This window comes from Scyliorhinus canicula, chromosome 4 (genome assembly GCF_902713615.1).
Source record: "Scyliorhinus canicula chromosome 4, sScyCan1.1, whole genome shotgun sequence".
NCBI lineage: Eukaryota > Metazoa > Chordata > Chondrichthyes > Carcharhiniformes > Scyliorhinidae > Scyliorhinus > Scyliorhinus canicula.
In genome coordinates this window covers 120100778-120120181 of record NC_052149.1, presented here as the reverse complement: position 1 = coordinate 120120181, position 19404 = coordinate 120100778, and the positions used below count along the sequence as shown (strand labels likewise).

The 19404-nt window shown below is 47.9% G+C and overlaps 1 protein-coding gene across 1 annotated transcript in view; it reads left to right on the top strand.

Annotated features, from left to right (window-relative positions):
• Positions 1–15: 15 nt before the first annotated feature.
• Positions 16–19404, top strand: part of dars2 (aspartyl-tRNA synthetase 2, mitochondrial) — a 75372-nt gene continuing 55983 nt past the window's right edge. Inside the window, exons 1-5 of the mRNA XM_038795115.1 lie at positions 16–276; positions 12237–12336; positions 13608–13674; positions 14750–14851; positions 16244–16339. Coding sequence (XP_038651043.1) covers positions 120–276; positions 12237–12336; positions 13608–13674; positions 14750–14851; positions 16244–16339 — 522 coding nt within the window. The 5' untranslated portion in view covers positions 16–119. The remainder of the gene's footprint in view (positions 277–12236; positions 12337–13607; positions 13675–14749; positions 14852–16243; positions 16340–19404) is intronic.

Here is a 19404-nt window from a genome sequence, read left to right as displayed (position 1 = left end):
GGAGTCGATTGGTTAGGTCTGTTGGCAGGGTGAAAGGTCAGAGAACGGGCCAGGTGAGAACAAGCCGATCCCAGTTGACTCCAAAGGATCCGGAGCCAGAGTTTGTTCTTGTTCGGGACATGGCCAGGCCAGGCCTAGGTCTGGGCCTCCTGGGCCGGGTGTTCCTCCGCTCGCTGGAACTCAGGGCCCTTTGCAGCTCCCGCCACGCCGAGCAGATCCAGCCTCTGCAGAGCTATCCACCGAGCCGGCCCATCAGAGCTGCCAGACCAGCACCAGGTGAGGCCCATGTCGGCGATTAGTATCCTGAAAGCACACTTGCATTTGTAGATCGCCTGTTTCTCTATCTTCGTGAAGTCATCACCTTCAATTGATTATTTTCTTTTATCGTTTGGTTGAAGTAGGCTTCGCTGGCCATGCCAGCATTTGCTGCCATCTCTAATTGTCCCTGAGAAGGCGGTGGTGGTGAGCTGTTATCTTGAACCTTCTTGTAGTCCATGCGGTGTAGGTCCACCACCGCTGTTAAGCAGGCAGTTCCAAGATTTTGACTCGGGTACTGTGAAGGAATGGCTGATATATTTCCAAGTCAGGGTAGTGAGTGACTTTGGGCAGGTTCGTTCCGCAGCTGGGTCACGGAGCGGTCAGTTGCGGTTTCACTTCGGTCCACTTACCTTTAATACTGAAGGGGAGCCTGCTTCGTCCTCCTGATCTCACTCCAGTCAGGGTCACAAAAGGCGAGGGCAATTTGCTGTCAGCCAGACTCAGCACTTGATACTCCTGGGAGATGCAACTCCAGAATGCCGACAGCAGCATGGACTTTTGCTGTGTTTTTAATATGCTATCACATGTCAGGTACAGCAGCGTAGTCTCTATTTGGAGTCAGTTGTAAATTAATAACTGACTCTGGGGTCTCAACCGCAAAAGGAATTTTGCACCCACTACTTCTCTTTCAAAATCTGAAACTTCTCTTGTTTGCAGTACTTCCTTGCATATAGCTAATATGGGGCGCAATTCTCCAAGCGTTGGGCTGGAAAATTACTGCAACCGCGCCACGCCGCCCCGCGCCAGCGTGCGATTCTCCAAGGTGCCGGGAATTGGCGCCATTTGCGCAGCGCCGGTTGCGGGCCGCTGTGTGCGGCCGGGCTGCCGATTCTCCGGCCCAATGGGCTGAGCGACCATGCGGAAACGGCAGAGTCCCACTGGCGCCGTTCACCCCTGGTCGCTGCCAGTGGGAATTCTGCACGAAGGGTCGGGGGGGGACCTGTGGGGCGGGGAAAAGCGCTCCTTCACCAGGGGAGGGGGGCGGTGGCCTCCAATGGGGTCTGGCCCGCAATCGGGGTTCACCGATTGGCGGACTGGCCTCTTTCCCCCCCCCCCACCCCCACGGGCCTACTTTGTTCCACTTCCAGCCCCAGAACTCCCGCGCCATGTTCCGCGCGTGTACAGTGCATGCGACAGTTGGCGCTTCGCCACTGCGCATGCGCGGGTTGGCGCCGCACCAGGATGTAAGGCTGGAGCGGCGTGAACAGCTCCAGCGCTGTGCTGGCCCCCTGTGGGGACCAGAATCGGTTGTCCCTGTGCCCGTTTTGCACAGTCGTGAAACACGACAGCGTTCACGATGGCGCGAACACTTAGTCTCCATTTTGGAGAATCGCGCCCTTGGGCTTTGCATCCTTATTTGCATTGGCACAATTAACAAAATCATACCTTTAGAAATCATCTTTATACTGCTTCGTTCCCGAGTTAAGTTTCTCATTTCTCCTTTGGAGGTTGTTAATCAGCGGCCCTGGAGCTAACGCTAGAATTGCTCTTTCCTGGACTTTACTGAGCAGCGCTCTGCATTCAATGTGAAATCCTGTACTCTGCCTATGGCCATCTCTTACTGGTAAGACAATGATTCATCTTCATGGTCCTCTTGCCTTGCTTGCCAGCAGCTAGAAAATGGAAGTAGCTCTCTCTGTGATTTGCAGCAAAAGCAGGTACATAGAGGGCATCAAGTGTGCGTACAAGGTGTGCTGACCTGCTCACTGCTGCCGCTTATAGCTGAAAGGTTGCACACAACCTAATTTATATCCATTTAAAAGGCAGCAGCGGTCACCATTCTCAATAAAAATGCTGTTAAGCGCTTTTCCCACGATTGGCACCCCCATAGGAGAACCACGACTGATCCCTCTGACCTCCCGACACCCGCCGAGACCCACCCACGGATCATGGCCTACACTTTGAAAAACACTTTTTTTAGCCCCCTGCACCTGCCATAAGCCTTCCTTTTTTCTCATCTAATCCTTTTATATCCCTCGACATCCAGGGTTTTCTGTACTTTTTGATCCCACTCTTTACCATTGTGAAAACATGTTGGCTTTGTTCTTTCTCTATTTCCTTTTTGAATGACTCCCGCTACTCTGATGTGGATTGTCCTACAAGAAGCTGCGCCCAGTCCACTTTGGCCAGATCCTGTCTGATCCTATTACAATCGGTGTGATCCATTCCGGTTTGTGTGCATCCCATCTGACTTGTATAGCTCCCACCTTCCCCAGAAATGGACCCAGTGATCCAGGACACTAAAGCCTTCCCTCCTACACCATCTCTTCAATCACATATTCATCTGCTCTATCCTCGTAATCTTATACCCACTAGTATGTGGCACCAGGAGTAATCCAGTGATTACAACCTGGTCTTGCTTTTCAATCTTCTACCTAGCTCCCTAAATTCTTGTTCCAGGACTCTTTCTACTTATGTTGTTGGTACCAATGTGAACCAAGACCTGACTGTTCACCCTCCCCCTTCAGAATGCTCTGCAGCCGTTCAGTGACATCTTTGACCGTGGCACTATGGAGGCAATACACAGCATCTTGGAGTCAAGTCTACGACTGCAGCGGCTCTGGCTGAACTCCCTAGAGGAACCGTCGCTCTCACTGTTCCAACACAGAAAAACAGTTCTTGAGTGAGATAAATTCTGGGATTTTCCTGACTACCTGCCTGCTTCCCTTCTTCTGCCTGGTGCTCAAGCTGGAATGTTGTCAAGGCTCATAGCCCTTCGTAGTATCCAGTGCCTTCAGTCATTTCTTGATACCACATGGAGTGGAAAAGATTGACTGATAGCACCAAAAATATCTCTCAATGATGATGAAGACCAGGACATTAGTACCTTTAAAAAGCAGTTAGACAGTTACATGAGCAGGGTGGGTATAGAGGGATATGGGCCTAATGCAGGCAAGTGGGACTAGCTTAGTGATAGAAACTGGGCGGCATGGATAAGCTGGGCCGAAGGGCCTGTTTCCATGCTGTAAACATCTTTGACTCTGTCATTCTGGGGTCCTGAGTGCATCATCCACTCAGCACTTCTGGCTGAAGATGATTGTTAATGCCTTTTGTACTAATGTCCTTGTCTTCGTCATCATTGAGAGATATTTTTGGAGCCGCCTCCTCTGTTTAGTTGTACCACTGTTTAGTTGTTCCACTGCAGAGCTTTGATTAGATCTGCTAGTTTTGGATTGCCTTTGTTCTGTCTACCACATGCTGCTTCTCTTTTTTGGCAGGCAGGTTTTCCTGTGTTAGAGCTTCACCAGATTCTAGTCTCATTTTAGTTATGCTGGTGTTGGTCCTCCATGCTCTTCTGCACTTTTCGTTGAAACAAGGTTGATCCCCTGGCTTGATGGTAATAGTGGAGTGACGGATATGCCGAGGCATTAAGTTACAGATTGTAGTTGAATACAGTCCTACTGTTGCTGATGGCCTACAGTGTCTCGTGGATGCCCAATCTTGAGTTGCTAGCTCTGTTCAACATCTATCCCATTTAGCATGGTGTAATGCCACAGAACGCTCAATGTGAGGATGGAACTTTGTCTCTACGTGACTATGCGGTGGTCAATTCTACCAATACTGACATGGACCGGTGCATCAGCGACGGGTAGACCGCTGAGGGGTGAGGTCAAGCAGGTGGGTGGGGCATAGCCATGGAGGTGGTTGAAGATAATTAGCAGGAAGCTACCTTCCCCTTGTTAGACCTGTTGCCATGAGATTTTGTGGGATCCGGAGTTGATGTTGAGGATTCCCTTCCGACCAAATCACTGAACCACCCCTCTGGTGGGCCTGTCCTGCCGGTGGAAGCAACATACCCTGGGATGAAGGTGCTGAGTGTCTGGGACATTGTACGGTATGATTCTGTGAGTATGACTATATCAAGCTGTTGCTTGACCAGTCCATGAGACAGATCAGCCAATTTGGGTACGAGCCCCACATGTTTGGAAGGAAGACTCTGCAGGGTCCTCGGTGTTAGGTTTGCCTTTGTTATTTCTGATGCCTTGGTCAATCCTGGGTGATCAGTCTGCTATTTTTTGTAAACCTCATGGAAGTTTCAGCAGGAATTTAAGAGGCAACCACATTAACTGTGGGTTTGGGGTCATATCTAGGTAAGGAGGGCAGGTTACCTTTCCTAAAAGGCATTATTAAGCTGTTGTGTATCAGCGTTTGAAAGAATCCAGAGTGTGAGCACCTTTTCTCTTTGAGGCAATAAAGAATTATAACAAATTAGAAAACTGGTAATGATTGAGGTAGGAAAAATTGCTGGAAAAATAAATTTGTCGACTAAACAGTAGAGACGAAATATCTTTATTCAGAAAGGTTTTTCATTATTTGGGAGCGGGTGGAGGCGGCTTCGTGCAGGGGCTCCAGTTTGGAAGCCCTGGTCACGGCTCCTCTACCGCTGCCGCCGGCCAAGTACACCACCAGCCCGGTAGTGGTGGCGACCCTGCGGATATGGGGCCAGTGGAGGAGGCATGTGGGGGAGATGGGGGCGTCTGTCTGGGCGCCAATCTGCGACAACCATCGGTTTGCCCCCGGCAGTATGGATGGGGGGTTCCGAGTATGGCGGCGAGCAGGGGCGGGAAGGGTGGGTGATATGTTCCTGGAAGGGAGCTTCGCGAGTTTGAGGAGCTTGGAGGAGAAATTTGGGGTGGTAAGGGGAAATGATTTTAGATACCTACAGTTGCGGGACTTTGTTTGTAGACAGTTCCCATCTTTCCCGCGCCTCCCGCCAATGGGGATCCTAGACAGAATAGTCTCTGGGAGGGACGAAGGGGAGGGTAGAGTCTCGGGTATTTATAAGGTGCTCATGAGGGAGGAAGGGTCCCAGAGAGAGGAACTGAAACTTAAATGGGAGGAGGAGATATGCGGGGAAATGGAGGATGGGCTGTGGGCAGTGGCCCTGAGTAGGGTAAACTCGACCGCGACATGTGCTAGGCTCGGGCTGATCCAATTTAAGGTCGTTCACCGGGCCCATATGACGGTGGCTCGGATGAGCAAATTTTTCGGGATAGAGGACAAATGCGCTAGGTGCGCGGGAGGACCAGCGAACCATGTGCACATGTTTTGGGCATGCCCTGATCTGAGGGGGTACTGGGAGGGATTTGCGGGGGTCATGTCCCAGGTGCTAAAAACAAGGGTGGTGATGAGTCCAGGGGTGGCAATTTTTGGGGTTTCGGAAGACCCGGGCGTCCAGGGGGAGAAAGCGGCCGATGTGCTGGCCTTTGCTTCCCTGATAGCCCGGCGACGAATATTATTGGCGTGGAGGGACTCAAAGCCCCCGAAGACTGAGTGGTGGCTTGCGGACATGTCAAGTTTCCTGGGGATGGAAAAAATTAAGTTCGCCTTGAGGGGATCTGTGCAGGGGTTCACCCGAAGGTGGCAACCATTTATTGACTTCTTTGCGGGAGAGTGAGCGTCAGCAGGGGGGTGGGGGGGGGGGGGGGGGGGGGGTAGAGTAGAGTAGGAGGGAAAATATGGCGGGTAGTACGGGTGGGAGGGGAGCGGGCTTGTGCAATACGGTACGATGGAAGTATTGAAAGTACGTGGATGTTTGCACATTTTTGCCTTTTTTGCTTCCTTTCTGATGATGTCTGTAACTGTTTATAAAGCCAAAAACTACCTCAATAAAATTGTTTATTAAAAAAAAAGAAAGGTTTTTCATTATACAAGGTAAAACAATAACATACAGCAAACATAATTTTAAAAAAACACCCACATCTACCCCTCCCCCCACAAGCGACGGAAGGTGACTAACTCCTTGAAAAGGAGATGAAAGGCTGCCACCTCGAGTAGAACCCTTCCACAGACTCCCTCATGGTGTACTTGACCTTCTCAAGATACAAAAATTCCATCAGATCACGCAGCCAGGCCGACGCACTGGGCTGTACCGCGGACCTCCACCTGAGCAAAACCCCCTTCCGGGCTATCAATAAGGCAATCCACCTTCATCCTGTTATGGGTGTTATGGGCCAGGGTTTAGAGAACTCCAAAGTATATCATGGAGATCACCTGACCCACAACCTTTACTAGATTATGATATGGGGAGCACACCGCCCTCTCCACAGATGTGGTGCAGCAGAAATTTTAAAAGTAATTTTTAAAGCAAAACAATGTTTATTCTATGAACTCAGTTAACCTTTTTAAAACAAACAGTGAACATCTTAGCACCCATCAATTCAAATACAACCCCCAAAGAATACAACATTCTAAGTAATACATAAACTTTCCTTTTAACATCCATAAGACAGCAGAACCCTTTGTACAGAAAGACATCAAGCTTAACTTCACTACAGTAGTCCCCCTTTATAACGCGGGTGTTGGGGTCCAAGACAGCCACCGAGCCGCGGATATCCATGATGGGGGTTTTAAATTTATTTAAAAATCTATGCATGCGCTTCCCATTGTGAGTCTACGGGGGGGCAGGGGGAGAGGTCAGACCCCCGTAGACTCACAATGGGAAGCGCTAGCATAGATTTTTAAATAAATTTAAAACCCCCATCGTGGATCCAATTAAAATTTCAGCAGCCGGCTCACTTTGATCCGGAGAAGGAAGCTGCTCTCACTGAAATCAGCCGGCCGCTGAAATTGACACTGCCCGCTGCTCTCTCCCTCCAATCCAACTTTTAAGTTTTAATGTTTCTGATTGGAGGGAGAGAGCAGCCGGCAGTGTCAATTTCTTTTTTTTTTCCTCCGGCTTGCCCCCTCTCCCCCCACATCCTCCAACTAGACCCCTCTCCCCCCACACCCTCCGACTCGCCCCCTCTCCCCCCCCAACACCCTCCGGCTCGCCCCCTCTCCCCCCACACCCTCCGGCTCGCCCCCTCTCCCCCCACACCCTTCGGCTCGCCCCCTCTCCCCCCAACACCCTCCGGCTCGCCCCCCTCTCCCCCCACATCCTCCAACTAGACCCCTCTCCCCCACACCCTCTGGCTAGCCCCCTCTCCCCCCACATCCTCCAATTAGACCCCTCTCCCCCCCACACCCTCCGGCTCGCCCCCTCCCCACACCCTCCGGCTCGCCCCCTCCCCCCCCCTCTCCTCCCCCGTCCCCCAACACCCGCAGGGCCCCCCTCTCTCCCCCAACACCCGCAGGGCCCTCCTCTCTCCCCCAACACCCGCAGGTCCCCCCTCTCTCCCCCACACCCCCAGGGGGGTCTCCCCCACACCCACAGGGGGGTGCCCCCCTCTCTCCCCCACACCCCCAGAGGGGTCTCCCCCACACCCACAGGGGGGTCTCCCCCACACCCGCCCCCCCTCCTCTCCCCCCCCAACACCCGCCCCCCCTCCTCTCCCCCCCCCCACCCCCAACACCCGCAGGGCCCCCCTCTCTCCCCCAACACCCACAGGTCCACCCTCTCTCCCCCACACCCCCAGGGGGGTCTCCCCCACACCCACAGGGGGGTCTCCCCCACACCCGCCCCCTTCCTCTCCCCCCCAACACCCGCCCCCCCCTCTTCTCCCCCCCAACACCCGCCCCCCCCTCGGCAGTGTCAATTTCAGCGGCCAGCTGATTGTTTCAGTGAGAGCAGCTTCCCTCTCCGGATCAAAGTGAGCCGGCCGCTGAAATTGACACTGCCGGCTGCTCTCTCCCTCCAATCCAACTTTTAAGTTTTAATGTTTCTGATTGGAGGGAGAGAGCAGCCGGCAGTGTCAATTTCAGCGGCCGGTTCACTTTGTTCCAGAGAGGGAAGCTGCTCTCACTGAAATAATCAGCTGGCCGCTGAAATTGACACAACTGACAGTTGGGGTCCATAAGCCCCCCCCCCCCCGCGGTATATCGCGAACCGCGGTATTGCGGAGCGCGGTATAACGGGGGACTACTGTACTGAGAACAGTTACCACGTTGAAATCACCAAATGGACATTAATTAGCTTGCAAAGATTCATACACATCTTGCTGTGACTGCAGCGTCTCCAAAACTGAAACTAAACCAAAGAAACACACAGACACTCAAGCTTTTCTCAAAGTGAAACTAAAAAGCAGAGCCAGAGTTCAGCTCCACCCACACTCTGACATCCCTGCAGCCACTTGAGCAGACAAACCTTTCTTAAAGTGACATTCCCATGCCATGGGCTCATGTTTAGAGAACCTCAAAGTGTATCATGGAGTTCACCTGACCCATGACTTTTACTAGATTGTGGTATGGGGAGCACACGGCCCACTCTACAAATGTGGTTCAGCAGAAATTTACAAGTAATTTGTAAAGCAAAACAATGTTTATTCTATGAACTCAGTTAACCTTTTTAAAACATACAGTGAACATCTTGACAACCATCAATTCAAATACACCCCCAAAGAATACAACACTCTAAGTAATCCTTAAACTTTCCTTTTAAGGGCAGCACGGTGGCCTAGTGGTTAGCACAGCTGCCTCACGGCGCTGAGGTCCCTGGGTCCAATCCCGCCTCTGGGTCACTGTCCGTGTGGAGTTTGCACATTCTCCCCGTGTCTGCGTGGGTTTCACCCCCACAACCCAAAAATGTGCAGAGTAGGTGGATTGGCCACACTAAATTGCCCCTTAATTGGAAAAAATAATTGGGTAATCTAAATTTTTTTTTAAAACTTTCCTTTTAACATCCATAAGACAAAACTCCTTTTCACAGGGGCGGGAGCTGGCTTGGGGGATTGCCGTTTCGCGTGGCAACTACTCACTTCAGGTACCTGGGGGTGCAGATAGCTCAGGACTGGGTCCAGCTCCGTAAATTGAATTTTACGAGCCTGGTGGGTAGGGTTATGGCAGATTTGTTGAGGGGGGACAGCCGGGTGCAGGCAGTAAAGATGAATATGCTTTTTATTTTTATTCTGGTGCTTACCGAGACATTTTTTTATGGGAGTAGAATGGCTGATTTTGTTGTTTAAACAATAATCAGTAACGAATGTAATGTCAATTCCCATATCAATAACAACGATCCCATCCTGCTACCAAACCCCAGACATTGGCCCACATGTTAATATAAACAAAGGACAAAAAGGAATCCGGAATCACCCATGGTCACCATTAACACATACAGTCCCCCTCCCCCCCAACCCCCTGATGTTCGATGTGATCAAGTTCTTGAAAGTGCATAATGAATAATGCCCATGAATTGTAGAACCGCTCCATCCATCCCCTCGGTTCAAATTTGACCGTTTCAAGCATAAAGAATTCCAGCAGGTCCCCCCGCCACGCCAGGGCACAGGGTGGAGAGATTGATCTCCAGCCTAACAGGATCTGCCTTCGGGCGACCAACGAGGCGAAGGCTACAACATCTGCATCCGCGCCCGTTTCCAACCCCGGCTGGTCCGACACTCCGAATATGGCCTCCGAGGGCCTGGGTCCAGTTTCACGTGCACCACTTTAGAGATTACCCTAAAAACCTCCTTCCAGTAATCCTCCAGCTTTGGACAGGACGAAAACATATGAACGTGGTTTGCAGGGCCCCTCCGCAATGTTCACACACATCCCTGAATCGGCATTTCCCTTGACCCTGCCCCCAGGGGGCAGCACGGTAGCATTGTGGATAGCACAATCGCTTCACAGCTCCAGGGTCCCAGGTTCGATTCCGGCTTGGGTCACTCTGTGCGGAGTCTGCACGTCCTCCCCGTGTGTGCGTGGGTTTCCTCCGGGTGCTCCGGTTTCCTCCCACAGTCCAAAGATGTGCGGGTTAGGTGGATTGGCCATGATAAATTGCCCTTAGTATCCAAAATTGCCCTTAGTGTTGGGTGAGGTTACTGGGTAATGGGGATAGGGTGGAGGTGTTGACGTTGGATAGGGGGTAGGGTGCTCTTTCCAAGAGCCGGTGCAGACTCGATGGGCCGAATGGCCTCCTTCTGCACTGTAAATTCTATGTAAAAAACCCGAAGTGCCGTTGAAATTGCCTCCAAATTCTCAACAAAGCTATTACTACCGGACTCCCTGAGAATCTCCCCGGGGCCGTCGGGAGCGGCGCTGTTGCTAGCGCCTTCAATCCCGGCCCCCTACCCAAACTCTCCTCCATTCTGCCCATTGGGAGTCAACCCCTCTGACCCAGCTCTGTACCTTCTCCACATTCGCCGCCCAGTAATAATACATCAGGTTCGGCTGCTTTTGTGATGTTGATTGAGGGATAAATAGTGACCAGGTCGCAGAGGATAACTCCCCTGCTTTTTAAATATTTACATGGAATCTTTTACATCCAGCTGAAAGGCAGACATCAACTTAAGAACAGATTTGCAGCAGTACTTGGTGCAAAGCTGGAAATAGGATGCTTTCACACATTGATAAATATTTCCATTTATCTGGACTCACCGCAAAGTGATTCAAATTATAATAAATTATTTTAAAGTGAAGTGACTATTACATAGACTCCACGGCCGTCTGAGCATCAACTTGCACTAAGAGCAATGAGCTGCTTGGTTTTTTTTGGTGTATTGGATGGGGAAATGTGTTGACCAGAGCAGCAGGAGAACATGGTTCTCTTTAAATAGTATTGTGGGGTCTCTGTGACGAGACAGATTTTACTAACTTAGTTTAAGGATTGGATACTTTTATGGGCTGAAAATTAGTTTTCCTTTTTTCAAAAAGCTTCCATGTATTTTACCTCACAAGCTTTGTAACAGGCGGCTTCAGTGCTGTTCTAAAATATCTGGCCACTTGGAGGCATCCAAGACTGCTCTCTGAAAGTGTTAGCCCTTCCTCATTGCATTTTAGTTGTCTATATTCATGCAATTGACAGCTTATTTAAGGGAGCAGAATTTTGGAGGTCTAATACACTGCTGTTTTCTTAGGCTTTTACATGTTCATAGCAGGTCTCTCCCTCTAACTGTCTCATGTTATTCTGGACTTCTGGGCAAGCATTGACAATAACCACATTCATTAACAGCTGGCAGACCCTCTCAGGCAGCGTGCCTCTCAGGGGCGCTGCAAAATGCACAACCAGGCCGGAGAATCGCCCCGATGCGGGGCGCCATTCTCCGAGGTGCGGAGAATCAGCACCATTTGCGCCAGGGCGTTTGGCACGGCGCGGGCCGCTGGAAACGACCAGGCCGTCGATTCTCCAGCCCGGATGGGCCGAGCGGCCGCGCGGATACGACAGAGTCCCGCCAGCGCCGTTCACCCCTGGTCGCTGTCGGCGGGAACTCTGCGCGAACGGTCGGGGGGTTTCCCCCCCCCCACCCCGGACCTACTTTCCTGCGCGTCCGGCCCCTGAACACCGACGCCATGTTGAGTCAGGGCCAGTGAGCTGAAGAAGTCGCCTGCGCATGCGGAGGTTGAGCGGCCAAACTGTTCATGCGCGGGTTAGCACGGCGCCCATTTGGCGCCGGGAAAGGAGGCTGGAGCGGTGCGCCGTGCTGGCCCCCTATGGGGGCCATTTTGGAGAATCGCCCCCTTTGTCTTTTCCTTTTGAATAATAACAAAAATGATCAGCGTTTCATCCAGGATCTGTCATCAGACCAGCTGTGCATGTCCAGAATTTTAAATTTTTATTATGGTTTGCCAACATTCTGTGGTTTTTGTCTTTAACTTTCCCATCTGACTCCCCACCTAAAAGTGATCGTTCACCCTGGTGGCACAGTGGTTAGCACTGCTGTTTCAAAGGTCCAAAGACCTGGTTCAATTCTGGCCTCGGCTGACCGTGGGGAGTTTGCACATTCTCCCCATGTCTGCACAAGTTTCTTCCGGGTGCTCCGGTTTCCTCCCACAGTCCAAAGATGTGCAGGTTAGGTGAGTTGGCCATGCTGAATTGCCCTTTAGTGTCCAAGAGGTTAGGTGGGGTTACTGGGTTAGGGTGCTCTGTCCAAGGGTGAATAGCCTCCTTCTGCACTGTTGAGATTCTATGATTCTATAGGAGAACTTGTGGAGTTTCAAAGACTGCGAACAGGATTTTAGCATTCAGTGATTTCATGTGTATTAAGCTGGAGAAAGCTTCTTGTTCTTTCAAATTGTTGTCCTTGTGATTTTTGTTTTCTCTTCAGACCTGAATAATTTTGCCTTTCGGACTCATACTTGTGGGGAGCTGTGTACCGCTCACATTGGTCAAGAGGTCAGACTCTGTGGCTGGGTCCAATATCAGAGGTACATTTGCAGTCTATTGTTCTTTTACTGATTTGTACCAATTATAAAGATGGGCATTAATATGACATTTACATATTGAACATCTTGAATCAAAATATGTTTTGTCTGATCTATTTGATTTTTATGTCAGCTTTTACATAACAAACTCATTAAAATTATTCACAATCCATAAAATTTTATTCATGTTCCATGAAGAAATATTTTATGATCTGAAGAAGCAAGAGAGCCTCTGATCTATCTTTTGACTCTACCTTTGAACTGTTATTTAGCATTTACTTTTATACCTAGCCTACAATGCATAGGGGGAAGTTGAGAGTGGGTAGCTAGCTCTGCTTCAAATCTACACGCAGTCCTGCTGTAATGAGCTCTACAGTCTACTGTATCTCCCTAAGTTCTGGAAATGTTGACGTCTGTTTCTATTCAACATTATTATATGCTCAGGTTTTCTAAGTAACACGCAGAGGGATTAAGAATGAGAATTAATACTAGCACTGTTTTTTTCTAAAGTAACAACAAACATAACTCAGCCTGACCTTCCCATCAGAGTTGCTATTTCTCACTCTGTGTGGGTATCTCCGTGTAAGTTGCTCGCCGTTTTGTGTACCTTTTCCATACATCTCTCCCTTATTTTCTTAGACAAGTAAGAGCTATGAACAGTTCCACATTGCTTGTGTTTCTCCACGGTCACATTTGGATTGCAGGTTATCATAGAAGCGTAGAATTTACAGTGCAGAAGGAGGCCATTTGGCCCATTGGGTCTGCACCGGCCCTTGGAAAGAGCACCCTACCTAAGCCCAAACCTCCACCCTAGCCCCGTAACCCCACCCAACCTTTTTGGACACTAAGGGCAATTTAGCATGGCGAATCCACCTAACCTGCACATCTTTGGACTGTGGGAGGAAACCGGAGCACCCGGAGCATACTCACTCAGACGGGGGGAGAACGTACAGACTCCGCACAGACAGTGACCTAAGCCGGGAATTGAACCTGGGACCATGGAGCTGTGAAGTGAATGTGCTAACCACTGTGCTACAGTGGCCCCCTTTAAGGTTGACAGTTGGTATCCCTGTCCACCTTTTTTTTAAATCACCTAGTTTGTGGGTAGCATTGGAAGAAGCCAGGGAGTAGATCAGCCCTAACTCTTGGCCCTCTTAGCTGGGGAATAGGCTGCAGTAAGGGTGAGTGAAGAACATAACTTTGTAATATGGAATGCAATTGAAAACTGTATCTCCTGCTACTTTGTGTCTTTAACTGTTTTTGTGTTTGTTCAGACAGGGTGTCTTTATTGTACTGAGAGATTTTGATGGATTAACACAAATTGTTATACCACAGGAGAAGGTAAGTAGATTTAGAGTTTAGCAAATTTATGACAGTAACCACCACAGCTTTTGTCTTTGCTGCATTGTAATTGTAAATTTAGAGTTTATAAGCTGTCATCCCTCAGTGCTTTATGAATGTTAAATTTGTTAAAATTTTGTTAAGCAAGTTGTTCCCAAACATGAACGTTTTCTTATTGTTTTTCTTCCTCTCTTTTTGAACAGCCAGCTGGCTGTGATTCCACTGTCCTCAAGTAATAATATTGGAGTCTCTTGCCTGTCTCCCAGTTTGGAAAAGGCTTGGTGACTTCAGGGTTTCGTTCAGTGTTACAGGTGGGCAGCAGCCCACAGGAAACTAAGGAAATTCGGCATGTCCACATTGACTTACCAACTTTTACAGATGCATCATATCTGGTGCATCAGTCTGATGTGGCAACTGCTCGGCCCAAGGCCATAAGAAACTACAGAGTCGTGAACATAGCCCAGTCCATCATGCGAACCCGCCTCCCATTCATTGACTCTCTACACCTCCCACTGCCTTGGGAAAGCAGGGAGCATAACCCTCCCACCCGGGTTATTCTTTCTTCCAACCTCTTCCATCGGGCAGGAGATACAAAAGTCTGAGAACACGCACGAACAGATTCAAAAACAGCTTCTTGCCTGCTGTTACCAGACTTCTAAACGCCCCTCTTATGGACTGATCTGATCTCTTCACACATCTTCTCTACTGAGTAGTACTACACTCCTGTATGCTTCACCCGATGCCTGTGTCTATGTATTTACATTGTGTATTTATGTTTGCCCTGTGTTATTTTTTGCATGTATGAATGATGTGTCTACTGTACGCAGAACAATACTTTTCATTGTACCTCAGTACACATGACAATAAATCCAAATCCAGCCTACAATTTTATGCATTATTGGGTGACAGTATTTGTAAAACTCTGCCCTTTACACTGGCAGTGCAGTTGCATTTGCTGCTTGAGATCAATTCACTGTCAACCAACCATGTTGCACATTGTTACAAAAATATTTTCATTGTCACTATAAAGCTGGGATATCACATTTGAACTTTGTTGTGATGCCTTTTTCAACAGTCCACAGCACACCTCAGGAAGATATTGTGTGAACTTTCTCTTGAATCTGTAATTACTGTCACTGGAACAGTCATCCCCCGACCACCAGGACAAGCCAATCTGGTCAGTTGTTTATTTCTGTATCTCCTGTATCCCTAAAGATTTTCAAATGTTGAATATGGTTCTTTTCTAAGGCTTTTACCAGTACATGTCTCTAGATTAACTGTTCTATTTACCCATTGCTAGGAGTGTGTCTGGATTATAAACTGGCTATACCAATTAAGGTGCATGCATCTTCTCAAGATTCTACAATGTTATGTCAATCCAATTGTTTTTATTCCCCATGAGATGGGAGCTGTTGTACTTGTTCACTATTTGTTTTAGCTCCTACTTTTCTGCTACAGATCCCGTTCCCAATTACACCCACTCTTAGATCTGCAACTGTTGTTCCTGAACCAATAATGTTGAGATTGCTTTGTCCTTGTATACAGTGTCCATCCACTGTTCTATAAGCACATCCAAAGACTGAGAATTTAATGTGAGGAATCATAGTCCTAATGCCGTAGGGCAGAGCATTTTGGTACAGAAACACCTAGTGCCATCCACCAGACTGGCAATGTAACATTACTGTAACATATTTTCTTCCCTTGTTTTCAAGTTATTTTCTCCTTTGGCATTTCCTAGGCTGCATGTGGATCGCAAGTCCTTGCTATTGGTTTTCTAAATTGATTGCTAGAATGTCCTTGAGCTTGGCTCACCACACAATTCTTCTCTCCATCTCTGTTTAATTTCTGCTTCCCAAGCCTATGCTATAACATTGACAGTGCATATGTTGTTAAATTTTACAATATATTTCAAACAAAGCTGTTCAAAGGCTCTTGTTACAGAAGGGCTACTCTGTTTATTAATAAGAAAGCTTCATCAAAACAATTAAAAGAGACCTCAAATTATCTCCTTAACATATTAAATAATCTTGTATGCTTCCTGTCTAGAAAGTGTTGCTGCTTCTTGTCAACTTTTTCCATGATAAATTCTCATATCTGTGCTTAGAATGGAAATTGCTAATGGAAATTTGCCAAGATGCAATTACACCTTTTTACCAATGGTAGCACTATATAGTGCCTCAGCTTTGCATGTCCCAGCTTCCTGACCTGTGCGTGTATTTTGCTATTTAACTATAAATGATCATGCAAATTCGACAAATAGAGTGTATGATTGTAAAGTGCGAACTGAATGTTTGGCATGGTCAGTTTAACTCCTACTCAATAATGCTCCTTCACCTGAAGAATACACTTGATCTTGACTCCTTATGTTAGATCTTCACTTTGTGTGACAATACTTGACTGAAGTGTCAACCTAGGTTTTGTGGTCAATACTTATGAAAAAGCGCTGTAAACATTCAGAGATTGTGTATTTTGTTTCACACTGGATGTTTTATTTTTGTTGTGAAAATTACAATATGTTTTGCCCTGATGGTGTGAAATCTACTCTGACAGATTTCCATTTCCATTTAAGGAGATGCCAACAGGGAAGATTGAGGTGCAAATGCAGCATGTTGAAATTCTGAACAGATGCAGAAAGCTGCCTTTTGAAACCAAGGAGCTTGTAAAGGTGAGTTCTGGAGTTAAAATACAAACATAAGCAGCTTTACTTCAACTTTTTCCCCCTTTTTTAACTCCTCATAAAACTCAGCACACTTCATCTTATTTCTCTGTCAAGATGTCTTGATAGTTGTTCTACTCCCTAACCCAGAAGCACTGAAGTCAATTGTAAACTCCAACTGCCACCCCTTTTAATATCAGTTAACTCGCTACAGGCCAAATATTTAATTTTGGATCTTTCTGACAACACATAAACCGATCCTTTCTGTATCTGGAAGTTGATTGTTCGTAAGGATGTTTCCTATCCCAATATAAACACCTAAACAGCTACTTGTGTGTCTGGATACAGAATTGGCTGTCCGAAAGAAGACAGCGAGTAGTAGTGGATGGAAAGTATTCGGCCTGGAGGTCGGTGACCAGTGGTGTCCTGCAGGGATCTGTTCTGGGACCTCTGCTCTTTGTGGTTTATATAAATGACTTGGATGGGAAAATGGAAGAGTAGGTTAGTAAGTTTGTCAATGACACGAAGGCTGGTGGAGTTGTAGATAGTGTTGAGGGTTACAACAGGACATTGACAGGATGCAGAGCTAGGCTGAGAAGTGGCAGATGGAGTTGTTGCTCGTTCTGGTGAGTGTGCTTTACACTCAATTGGCTCTGTTTTATTCCTTAGCTCTAGAGTCGCCAGGTATCTTTATGATACCGCCACGAGGTTCAGGTTCAAGTTCAGATCAATGACTCAATACACCAGTTAGTAAGGTTCAATTAAACACGTTTATTATTTACACAGTAAATCGATACTCATGCAACTAATACTAACAGACTAAACTATTCCTACCACTATAAGCCAATACTTATCTTCGATAAGGGAACCCACTGGATCAGGGAACAATGGCCTCTTGTTCTGTCCTGAGACTGCAGGCTTCCCATTTGGTACGGGCTAAGGGGTCAGGAGTGTCTATTCTCGTAGCGAGCGTTGGTTGACACTTACTTGTCGGTGTAGCTGTTGGCCAGGCCTCTCTTTCTCACGGTCAAGTTCTTGGAGAGCTGCTGCAAAGGTGTTCTGCTGGGAGGGCCGGCTAAGAGAGCGAGCTGGACTTGCGACCTGACTTTTATAGGTCCCAGGGGCGTCGTGCCCTTTTGGGCAGACCCCGATCCTACTGTCAATCGATTGGGTCTCATCCCAATTGAATGGTACGAATCCCCCAATACTGAGGCTGTCCCTCGCTCGCGGGGTGGTTCTTCCTAACTGGTTTGTTTCCTTTTGTTTCAGACCCCGTTGGCGCCGGGAAGTCTGACCTGCCATAGAATGTCCTAATTGAAGCTAATCGTTGTATCCATTGTTCCCGGGGATCACTTCATTAATATGCAAACTGCTGGTTTCGGTGCTGTCTGCTTTCTTTGCAGCCAGAATACACATGAACTTCTGCAAACTGCTTGTCTCTTTATAATTGTCCAGTTTTCCCTGCAACCTTTGTAAATCGCCAATTTTGGGTCGGGAAGTGGCCAACTTCGGTGGCTACAGAGTTCAACCTAGATAAATGTGAAGTGATTCAGAAGGTCGAATTTGAATGCTCAATATAGGGATAAAGGCAGGATTCTTCAAAGTGTGGAGGAACAGAGGGATCTTGGGGTCCACATACATTGATCCCTCACAGTTGCCATCCAGGTTGATAGTATCATTAAGAAGGCGTATAGTGTGTTGGCTTTCATTAACAGGGGAATTGAGTTTAAGAGCCGCAAGGTTTTGCTGCAGCTTTATAAAACCCTGGCTAGACCATACTTGGAATATTGTGTCCAGTTCTGGTCGCCTCATTATAGAAATGATGTGGATGCTTTGGAGAGGGTGCAGAGAAGATCTCCCAGGATGCTGCCTGGACTGAAGGGCGTGTCTTATGAAGAAAGGTTGAGGGAGCTAGGGCTTTTCTCACTGGAGCGAAGAAAGAAGAGAGGTGACATGATAGAGGTGTACACTGTGATGAGAGGCATGATGAGAGTGGATAGCCAGAAACTTCTTCCCCGGGCGGAAATGGCTGTCATGAGGGGACATAATTTTAAGGTGATTGGAGGAAGGTATAGGGGAGATGTCAGAGGTAGGTTCTTTACACAGAGTGGTGGGTGTGTGGAATGCACTGCCTACGGAGGTGGTGAAGTCAGAGTCATTAGGGACATTTAAGCGACTCTTGGACGGGCACATGGACAGCAGTAAATTGAAGGGATGTAGGTTAGGTTGATCTTAGATTAGGTTAAATGGTCAGCACAACATCGCAGGCCGAAGGGCCTGTACTGTGCTGTACTGTTCTATGTTCGATATTCTGAATGGGTTTCTGAACACATTCCTGCAGTTTTTCTCTTCTGCCCCAACTCCCCCAAAGCAGTGACTTCTACAGATGGGAGAAACCACAAGACTGTTCATTCTTTGAGCTTGCACAATGAATGTTGATGTCCTGTTTGATCATGGGACTCAGCACATTCTATCCTGGTTTAGTCTTCCTCTGACAAATGTCAGCTGTGATGCTGCACGCAGCAGCAACGCTCTGACTCCAGAGGCATTCAGACTATTAGTAATGCCTTCAACTGTGTTCCAACAGAAATTATTTAATTCAACTCGGGCGAGAAATTACTTCCAGGCAATGTGGCTGAATGCCACAACACGCTGAGCTATTGGGAGTGGCTCTACTGAAGAGCTTTCTGAAGTAGATTTGTTGCACTTGGTGTCTTTCAAAATTATATATAAAACTGACCGACTCTACCGATATACAGGGTGTTTCTGTATTTCATACAGATACTAATGTGTGATAGAAAAGTATCACTGAAATTGAAAGAAAGAATCGACAAGAGTGAGACTGACTTTGTTATATAGTGCAGAAACTCAGACAACATCACAGAGAGGAACAAAGATCGGATGCCAATGAGATGCAGATGCTGAGATGGAATTGTGAAGTAATGAGAAAGTAGAAAATCAGGAAACAGCACATCAGAGGGTGAGTGAAGATTGAGTTAATCGAAGAAAGTAGCCAAGAAGAGATTGAAATGGTATGGTCACCTGATGCAGAGAGAAAGAGGAAATATTGTGAG